The sequence below is a fragment of the Myotis nattereri genome, assembly GCF_964212035.1.
Source record: "Myotis nattereri genome assembly, chromosome: 8".
Lineage (NCBI taxonomy): Eukaryota > Metazoa > Chordata > Mammalia > Chiroptera > Vespertilionidae > Myotis > Myotis nattereri.
Genome location: NC_138083.1, coordinates 12,977,779 through 12,988,188, shown reverse-complemented (window position 1 = coordinate 12,988,188; position 10,410 = coordinate 12,977,779). Strand labels below are relative to the sequence as shown.

At 44.9% G+C, this 10,410-nt stretch overlaps 1 protein-coding gene across 1 annotated transcript; it reads right to left on the bottom strand.

The window, feature by feature from the left end:
• Positions 1 to 364: 364 nt before the first annotated feature.
• On the bottom strand, positions 365 to 9,496 carry B4GALT5 (beta-1,4-galactosyltransferase 5). The gene is made up of 6 exons (XM_081097380.1): positions 9,378 to 9,496; positions 8,394 to 8,510; positions 7,601 to 7,788; positions 6,794 to 6,916; positions 4,389 to 4,490; positions 365 to 3,501 (listed from the first exon to the last, which is right to left on the bottom strand). The coding sequence occupies exons 1-6, from the start codon at positions 9,480 to 9,482 to the stop codon at positions 3,354 to 3,356; spliced, it is 783 nt and encodes a 260-aa protein (XP_080953506.1). The 5' UTR covers positions 9,483 to 9,496; the 3' UTR covers positions 365 to 3,353.
• Between the last annotated feature and the right edge of the window lie 914 nt (positions 9,497 to 10,410).

Here is a 10,410-nt window from a genome sequence, read left to right as displayed (position 1 = left end):
ACTCTGGAGTGACTCCAGCGGACCTTCTGGATCTAAACTGTCGACCCTCACCCTCCCCTTGCTCAGGGGTCTTAATCGACTTGGGCGTCACCTGGGCCAGTTCTTCAAAGAAAACCCTGCTGTGGCAGGAGGCCTGGATAGGACGGTGGGGTTCGGTGCTTTTGCTACACTGGCTGCGTTTTTCACTCACTGGTCTGCTTGCGAGGGTCGGGGGGGCAGTGCTCTTAGGAACCCCCAGTGCTGAGCTGAGCAAAGGAGAAGCCCAGTGCTTGAAGGAACACATGGAGGAGCTGAACTCGCATAAGAAAAGAAAGGCCCAAGAAGCCACAGGGTCCTAGGCAGAGAGAGACGACCACCAAGGTTTGGTTCTTGAATACGTATTTTTTACTGAAAAAATCATTCATAAATTAACATACAAAAATGTACAAACACATGAGTAAATAATGTAATGACAAAGGACTATCTTTGTGAAAAGTGTTTTTTAAAACATCTTTAGATTTCAGTGCAAAAATGTACCCCTGGCACCTCTTAAAACATAAGAGCAAGCTCAAAAAAACATAGTGATGGAAGTAAGCTAGCTACGTTCAATGTCATCGTCAACGGTGAGTGGATACAATCAATACATGTGGCTGTTGCTCAGCTATTAATGTCTGCGAGAGAGGAGCTCTTACTAGAGTCCCTGTAATGTCAAAAAGAATATTTTTGCAAGTAACACCGCCCCCCCCCCCCAAAAAAAACAACACCAGAGTGTGAAAGGAAAACCTTTCCCTGTACTCAGTAATCAGACAAGAATGATGTAAGGGGTCACCCATCAGTAGCCTTAACTAATTCAGCTGCCAAAATATGCACAAGGTCACATTTGGTTCTTATTGTTCCTTTTCTTTTTTGACATGAGAATTTCACACCATTAACAGCACTCAGGCCCAGCTGTGTGTTTTTAACATTTTAGTTTCCCGCACAAGACTCAACGCGGTGGATAAATGACTAACAGCACACAGTAAGAGTTCACACTAATAATACAAACTTACACGTGATTGCAAGATAATTTAAGCGACCCCACTTCATGAGACCTTTCCTTTTTGTCCTCAATCCAGCATTTTCTTTTTTAAGTCAGGTGTCAGCCTTTTACCAACATTTGGTTCCTGGCTGTAACGACATTAATAAAAAAAGCTTCAAAGAAGATCACGGTAGAACACCACCAGCAGACCGGCAGTCTGTCCTGGCCGGTTCTGCCAAACGGCATCCTGGTTTTGTCACACTGAGAGCAGCTCGGCCTTCAGTGACGGATGAGGGAAGGGGAATGGGAAGGGTGAGAAGCCAAGGCCAGCACAGAGGTCTCGGGGTGGGGGGTGGGGGGAGTGAGGGGTGAGAGGGAAAGTAGTCTTTATTGCTATATGCACCATACATCAAAGGAAAACCAAATGAACTATGTGTAATGTTCCCTCGTGAAGGTCTTTTAAAGCATGAAATTCTCAAATTCTTTTAAAACATATGATACAGCTTACCAGCATTTTCAAGGGCAGCAGCCTGCTCTCTCATACGAGCCGATAAGAGCAACTGATTTTCTAAATACCACTCTATTCTTCAAAAGAACAAAAACATTAACAAAAACAAGGCCTGGCCAATCACTCCCACAGCTTGTGGGGATCATACGTCCATGGAACCAACACATGCAATGGAGAAAACCCCAACCCACACGTGTATACAAATATACCCCTACACACACATCCATGTAAACCATGAAATTAAGGAAGTTGAAGGCAAACAAGGCAATTAAAAAAAATATGAAGTACTCTTCAGAAAGTACTCCCAATCACGATTTATAAATATGTTTTATGGAAAGGGAGGGGGGGAACTGGCATTTTTCAAAATTCTGCAGAAGTCAACCAGGACTGTGAATTGAGGGATTTGGCTCAGGGCAAAAACAGGGAGGCACAAATTCAAATGCAATTTAGAATCTGACTTCCAAAAGCACATGGGGTGTGAAGAGCCCACGTGACTCCTGCGCCCTGGCGTTGCCAGTCCGATTGAAAGCTCGGATTTGGTCTAACCTGGATCCCAGCTGACACACGACACAGAAGTGTCACTTGCTCCCAGATGAGTTCTTCATCATTCGATTGCTCGCTAGCTCTATGTACTAGTTAATAATGTTGACAAAGAATCTTTCCAGAAATCAGTAAAGGAAATATTCAGAGGGATCACTGGTTGGTCGCTAGTTGGTAATTTAGGCACAGATTTTAGAAATTGTGGTCCTGTTCCTCAAGAGGGGAAAAACATTTAAGGGTGGGAGGATGAAGAGGGGAGACACCACTCATCCGCTCTCTTGATGATGATGAAAGAACGAAACAAAGTGCAGGGACCCGTGGGTGGCCGTGTGCCCAGTGAGTGCCCCCCCCCGCCAAGGGCTTGCTTTGAGCAGAGGGAGTGCCTGCTGTAAAACAGCAACCTCCTGTTCAGCAAAAGATTGGGAAGAGCATGTCCGTGCCCAACAGGGGAGGGAATCAAGAGCAAGACCTTGGGAGAAGGGGCTGGGCGGGGGCAGAAGTAGGTGCCAGTGACAAAGACTGGACTGTTTTGTTCTTTTGTGACGCGCCCTAAGTCCACTCCCTTCCAAAGTGACAGCAATTTGGGAGATATATTCTTCCACAGCATTTTAACGGAGTTCCTGCAGTTGCCAACCAAATAATGATCTAATAAGATAAATCCTCAGTTTGAATTGAAGCCAGCTATAAAATTAAATTTAAAAAAGGCATTTTACATGGCTTATTTACAATTATACTTCTTCAAGAAGTGATTGTTACATGTCTATTTATCTTCCCCAATCCCTCCCCTCTACCCTCGATCCCCACCCAAAGCAGGTAATTTAAAAAAAATGAAACCGAAGAGGACACCAGAGATGGTGTGTGGAGTCTCATTTGCTCTTCCTAAGACACAGCTGCCCTGCGGTGCGTCTGTCCGCCTCTTTGCTCTGAAGGCCAAGAAGCTCCAAAGGCCATTCGTGGGACAGGCTCTGGGGCAGGTCCACGGCGGATCACAGTTCCGGTTCTGGAGATTGTGGCTAAGATGGACGTCGGGGAGGAGACGGGGAGAAGAGCAGCAGGACAGACATCTGTCTTGTGAAAATAGAAAGCAGTCCTGATGAAAGGAGTTCCCGAGCGGACTCCCTCGATCCCAGCGGGTCCAAACAGCGAAGGTTTTGTGCGTGTACTCTGTTCACAGTTTTCCTTGAACCCTGTGATCCTTCATTAGACACTGTTCTTCTAATTCCCATCCCGTGTGGAGCCCCAAGACATCTCCACACATCAGGCCGCTTTCCTGGTGGTGGGTAAAGCAACACACATTCCCTCCTCAGCTTAGTACTCCGTCACCTGAGCCAGCTCAGGTGTCAAGTTGACAGTAATGTTTTTATACAAGGCGTCATATGTGATGTTTGCAAAGTAGTTCAAGTTGTTGAGGCCGTCCAGCCCTTGCCGCTCTTTGGACCTCCTCAGCAGAGCGTACCTGTTGGTGCAGAGAAGAGAGGTGGCTCTGAGAGGGGCCCGACCCCCTCAGGACAGACGATGGGGCAGGCAGCCCACAGGGGAGGACACATGGCGGGTGACCGGCCTTTCGGCTGCTCCCTGCCCGATGCTGTTATATTAGAAACACCTCCTGTTTCATGCCAGCTGCTTTATTACAGATTTCATTTGAGGCACCCACCTCTCAAACAAATGAGGAAACCAAGGCTCAGGATGTTAAATGACTTGCCCAAGGTCACAGAATGGGGAAGTGGGAGGTAAGATATGAATACATCAGATGGGAAAGTTCAGAGTCTGTACTCAGTGCCCTGTAATTCCCGTGAAGACAGAGTTCATGCAATCAGAATTGGCTCTCCAGAGACCATCCTCCCCCACTAACAAAAGACAGAGAGTTGCCCTTGAAAATGCAGAGGTGCAACTCCGTCCACACGCCCCAAGAATCCAACCTAGGATTTACGTATTGAAAGCAGAGAGGTGTTAAAGCAACTGCAACCACACAAACAGAGGCTCAGGGCCACCCCTCAGAACCGGAGTTTGCAGGCAGGTGCCAACTCTGCTCTGTCACGTCAGTGAAAGTCCAAGACCTTTACCCGAGTGGACTTTCCCCCAATTCTCGGCAGCTACAGAGGAGACTACAAAGTGTAAGATGAGGAGTGAGTGATTCCCTTAAAGGATCTTACAATCAACAGTCTGATTTCACCCTCAAACGCTGGCCTCACCGTTCAAGTCTATTTGGGACCTAGAAACAGCTGTCAGAAAGGGACCTGGGGAGAGGCTGGGGAGTCAGACGAGGGGCTGCAATGTGCCCTGGGACCCCTGGAAATGCAAAGTCGAGGACAGTCCTCAGAGGAATGAGGAAAAGGCACCAACCTTCCCAGAAACTGGACTTCTCCTCGATGGTGATGAGGAATGGACTTGTACTTCCCTGTGTCACCTTCTGGCCGGCTCACAGAATAGCCTGCATTCTGTACTCTGCCCAAGACAAAGAGAATGGGCGCTTAGATAAAGTGATCAAGTCCTAGACGTGACCTAGGCTGAGGCTGAGAAACCCAAGTTGAACAACAGAACTTTCTCTGCATCTAAATATTCAAATTACCTATACTCTCTGGATAAGTTCATGGTTTTATAAAAGAAATCTACAAAAAAGTTTTGAAAAAAGAAAATAAATTCAAAATGAAGTTCAAAATTCTCGAGGGTAAGGTTGACACGGGTCCTCGGTGGTAGGTCCAACAGTGGTGCTCCCGGCCGATGAGCGCACACCCACTCCCTCTTGCTGGCTCGCTGGGGTCCTATCAGACACACCTTTCTCATGGGTGGAAAGAACCTTCCCTTCCACAAGCTCCCACAAAGCAAGTTAGAAAAGTCAGAGTTGCTATGGGTTTTCTCTGCTTAGGTCTAAATTATGTCTCTGCTCACCTCCCCCATCACTACAGAAATAAACAAATTTACATGACAATCTCTCAATGTAAAACTTTACAATTTATGAAAAGTCACTACAAGGGAGGCAGAATTTACAGAAGGTGTTCAGGATATTATCCCGCCATGATAAAGGTAAGATTTCCCAAGCTGGGTTTACTGGAAACTTAATAGGGCTCTAAGAAATCATTAATAGACTTTGTCTTCTATGGAAAATTTACGGTCATTTTCATATTATTTCAATATCCTCCTTACTCCAAATTATACTCTCATTTGATAAGTATACATGGAATGCCTACTGTGTGCCTGGAATGGTGCAGGGTGCTGGGGAACGAACCAACCACAGTTCCTGCACAGAAGCTGCCCCTCTCCCCTGAGCTGGGGAAGGGAGGGGGAGAGAAAGAGAGAGAGGAAAATTGTGACAGATGTTCTGGGAGAGATCAACTGGATTCAAGGACCAGCCAAACCAGTTAAGTGTATGGAAAAGCTCTTCATCCTCCCTAGGTTCCTAAGAAACTCAAATTAAAAGGATGAGATGCCATTTTTACCTAATAGATTGAGCAAGAATTGTCCGGAGCTGCTTTGTCCAGTGTCGTAGCCATGAGCCACTTGTGGCTACTTAAAGGCTAAAATGTGGCCAAAATTTAAAAGGTCGTTTATCTCCATTGTTGGCAGTGGTGTAAGAAAATGGGCACCACTGACTAGAATCTTTTTGAAAGAAAATTTGGCAATAATTATCAAAATTTAAAGTGCACTTACTTCTTAACTCTGTAATTCCGCAACTAAGAATTCAATGGAAAGAAACAGTTGCACATTTGAACAAAGGATGTTCAAAATCGTAAACAACAACAGGAGACATTAAAATAAATTACTGTGGCCCGACCAGTGTGGCTCAGTGATTAAGCACTGACTATGAACCAGGAGGTCCTGGTTTCATGCCGTGCCAGGGCACATGCCTAGGCTGCAGGTTCAATCCCCAGTGTGGGGTGTGCAGGAGGCAGCAGATCAATGATTTTCTCTCATCAGTGATGTTTCTATCTCTCCCCGCCTTTCTGAAATCAATAAAAATATATTAAAAAATAAATTAATGTGTATGTGCATAAAGGAATACTACGCAATTATTAAAATAATGGAGTGGTCCTCACTATATGATCGTGGTGGGAGGGGAGAAGGATGTGTCAGAGTTGCTTATATATGAATAGAAAGAAGCAGAAAGAAACAAGTGTTAAAATGGCTACTTCCTGGGAATGAAATAGGATGGCAAAGGGAAGTAAGACTTACACTCTTTGGTGTATGTACTTTTGTATCACATGAATTCTTACCAACAAATATAACTTTGTAATTAACAGCCAACACATACTTTCTTTTTAAAAGCCAGCCTAAAAGTAAACAGGTGGCAATGGTTTTGCTTATTCATGCCTTATGGAATTACTACACCAGTCACAAAACCGTTCACACAAACTTGTATAATACAAGTCTTGACTGATAGCACGGATAAATCTGTGCACATCACTAATATTCAACCTCTGGCTTGGGGAGGTCTCAGTGAAATGTGCTATGAGTGGAAAGCACACACCAGATTTTGAAGATTTAGTAAGAAACAAGGAATGTAAAGTATTTCATTAACATGTTATATTGATTACATGTTGAAATATTATTATTTGGATACATTGTGATAAATACATTGCTAGCAAATTTTATTACCATATTAAAATTAATTTGACCTCTTTTTCTTTCTTAACGGTTTGAAATGTGGCTATTAGAACATGTTTAAATTATGCATTCTATTCATATTGGACAGCACTGGCCTGGAGAGTCTAAAGGAGCTTTTCTAGAAGACACGGGAAGAAGGGCAGTACCTGTTCCACAGGTCGTCGTCCTCTCCGCCCCAACCCCAGAAAGCATTAGGAAAGCCATTGATTTTCCGAAATTGTTCCACTGTTAAGCCACTCACTCCGCCGAAGAACTCAGTATAAGGAAGCCTGAAAGGAGATGCAGAGCATCAATCATCTGTGCACGAAAGGGCAATTTTTCCCTCCTAGAACAGGCCATCTCGCTGGAAAACTATGTCTATAGTAAAACAAGGCTCTCTGTGCTACTGCCCTGAACCATCTGAAATTGTTTCCTCTCGCTGAGATGCATCAACCTGAGTAGCTCATTGAACATTTTTTATACCAGCTTTTCTGAGACATACTTGCCAAGCCATATAACTCACCCGTTTCAAGAACATAATTCAAAGATTTTTAGTATATTCACAGAGTTGTGCAACCATGCCCACAATCAATTTTAATACATTTCATTACCTGCAAAAGAAGCCTTGTAGCCATTAGCAGGTACTCTTCATTTCCCCCATTCCCTCATGAAACCACTATTCTCCTTTCTGTTTCTATAGATTTGCTCATTCTGGAAATTTCATATAAGTGAAATCATGTAATATGTTGTCTTCTGTAACTGGTTTCTTTCACTTAGCATGTTTTCATCCATGTTGTTGCATCTATCAGTAATTCATTCCTTTATACTGACAGTGTTCCACTGTGTGGATCTACTACATTTCGTTTATCCACTCATCAGTTGATGGGCATTTGAGTTGGAGCTAATTGGATCTGCCATCTTTGCATCTCATCATCCTTTTAGATTTAACTTCTTTAAGAGGAAAGGATACTCACAGGTACATATATTTATCCAATTTAGTTGCAAAATGCCTTGGCATCTGCCCACACCCATAGTAGTTGCGGTCACTTTCAGGGATGTGATCCACATCATGAAAAATAAGACAGTCCCAGTCCAAGTCCTTCATTGCTTCTTGAAAACCGACATTGAAAAGCATGGCTCGGTTAAAGGGTTGGGTGCCAACCTGAAAGGAGAACTTTATTTTTAAAAGGATTCTTGAAGCAAAGTCGCTGCTGCCTCCGCCCTGCCTAGAGGAACGCTTACTGAAACCCATTGGGAAGGATGGCTGGGCCGGAAGTGAGACAAGACCAGCACCGGCACCACTGACTCACAAGCCACCTGATCTCCAGCCTCGGTTCCCTTAGAAATAAAGGGGGTGGGGATGACAAACCCGAGCTGCTCTCTCCCAGGCTGTGGTGGACAACACTTGGACTACCCAGCCCATAAAGGAAGGAAGAACACGCTGCCCTTTCTACTCACAGCGCCTTATCATAAGGGAATTTCCTGGAGCCCGAAGACATCACCCAAAGCAACTCCAGCAACGGCCACACAAGAGGCCTTTGTGCACGGGTAAACAAAGCTCCACCCTGGACTCAAATCTGTGGTACTGACTGAGCAACATTTCAAAGAGGAGCAAAGAATTGCTCTCTGTTCCCCTGCCCAGCTCAGGGTGACTCAGTCACGAGACTTCCGTTTTACCAGCTCTTCACAGCGAAGATGGATTAGCTTGAAGCACTCTAACTGCTGCCTCGGAAGAGAAAGGAGAGGAGAGAAAGGACGACCACTCACTTGCTCAATGACATAAAATGCAAACCGCAGGCGCTGGCGCTGCAGCATGGGAACCAGGTGTCTGAGCAGGACGGGGAGGTGCTCGTGGCGGTTCCGGAAGGGGATGAGGATTGCCACCTGGAGTGGGTCACAGCGAGAGAAAGAGGCCACCCTGTTAGTCCCCTCAACTTCTGCAGAATCAGCGACCAGCCCTCGGGGAGTCAGGCTGGAGGCTGCCTTGACCTCAACTTCCTTTAAAGGAAGAACTACTTCGGCAAGTCAAACCTTTGGAGTAAGTGGAGCTTGTTTATATGTGCCCGACTGTACACAGAGTGGGCCTGCTGAATGGAGTCATTCTAGACCACAGCCCAGAGGAAGACACACATTCTACATGGTGACCCAGTACACGGATATATCCATAGATATATAAACTTTACAACTAAAATATAGTACTTCCCCTTACAATGTGCAAGGTGCTTTAACATAAATAGATTTATTTAATGATGATCATTACACTGATTTTACATTCTAGCAACAGGCTGGAAACACTGATCTGTTCCAGACCCTCCTGGGTCACTGCTGCACCCAGCCATCTCCCAGGGCTGGCACAGAACAAGTACTTCAAAATGCTCAGTGTCAGGTGAGCTACCTCCAGTTTTTACTCCACTAAACTTATAGTAACAATGGCGAATAGGGCATGAAGCACTGAATTTGTGAAGATGGTCTCTGTAAATGTGTCCTAAGAGACCTACCAACCCTCCCCGCTGCTTAACCAATAGTCCTTTAAGGAGACAAAAGAGTCCTGCTCAGTCACCAGGACAATGTAAATTTCTGGCTACACAAGAGTCCTTAGGGGAAACCCATTCCTCCGAAGTATTTCCATCAAATGCAAATACTTTTCATTGGGTAGCAGGAAGCAAATTAGAGAATGTCCTAGTCAGTGAGTCCCATGCTGATCTGAAACAATGGCAGTCTGAGCACCTCAGGTCTGACTCCACAGCCTACCTTCCATCGGGGCACGCAATCGGAAGGTGCCCAGTGACCTCCGAGCTTGATGGCTGGGTCTTTGGAGAAGAGTTCATGAATGGTATCCATTCCAATTTCACTCATGTTTATGTCTATTGGGCCCTCTGAACAGAGAGAGAGAGAAAAAAAAATTAAGGCCAGAAAATGGTAGATTCTTTCCCCTACGTCCAGGGTTTTACTCTCTGGAGCAGGTCGATGATTTTTCAGCTTATTGTGTTCCTAATAGGAGTGGGAGTCCCTTCCTCTGCCTTCCAACTCATTGCATTTCAGGTTGTCACTATCACTGCAGCCAAACCAAGACGCAAAGTTCTGCCTCTGTCCAGGGATAGAGAGAAGTTAGAACCAAGTAAGAAAGACAACAATTGAACTTCTCAAAGAGGAAGGAGAAAAAAGCCAAGCTCAGAGCCATCCCTGCGTGCTCCTGAGGCAAGTGCAGATGCACTGTCCCAGTTCATTTACCAGTGACCCTGACTGGTCATGCCCAAACTCAGAACACACATCTCTAACTTAAGTTAAGAAGTGGAATTGTGTAAGACACAGAAAAGGTGTAATGCTTTGTTGTCATTGCTTTAGAGTAAACATGGGATTTCAAGAAAATAGGAAAGAAAAAAGAGCCAATAATTTTTTAAACTAGCACTTTGTGAAGAAAGTAACTTCTCTCATATCAAGCAAGCTATAATCAGTGTAAGATTCATAATAAAAGATGAAATTGGTTACCTATACTTTCTCTAGGACGTCCTAACAGGCCCCAAGTTACAAACGAGGGTGATGTGCAAAGGGGAGAGGGAACAATGTAGAAAACGGCACTCAGAACACGGCGCCTTTGCAGGGGAGGGGGGCTGAGGAAGAGTCAGGGCACAAGTAAGTTTCACAGCCCCTGTTTCCAATGCCAGGGAGATGTTTACGTTTTCTGTGCAGGTAGACGCATACAGAGAACAAGAGCAGCCTCCCTCTTATTTTAATCAAATAAAAAGACAGCAGTTTCAAAAGTGGAGGAAGATAAGGGAGAGCT

Excerpts from the sequence above, each read along its gene's own strand:
- B4GALT5 (XM_081097380.1), bottom strand. The coding sequence starts at position 9,482 with ATGAGTGAAATTGGAATGGATACCATTCATGAACTCTTCTCCAAAGAC. Across the intron at positions 7,789-8,393 it reads CATTTTATGTCATTGAGCAA|GTTGGCACCCAACCCTTTAA; the intron begins GTGAGTGGTCGT and ends TTCTCCTTTCAG. Across the intron at positions 6,917-7,600 it reads TTGGATAAATATATGTACCT|GCTTCCTTATACTGAGTTCT; the intron begins GTGAGTATCCTT and ends ATCTCCTTTCAG.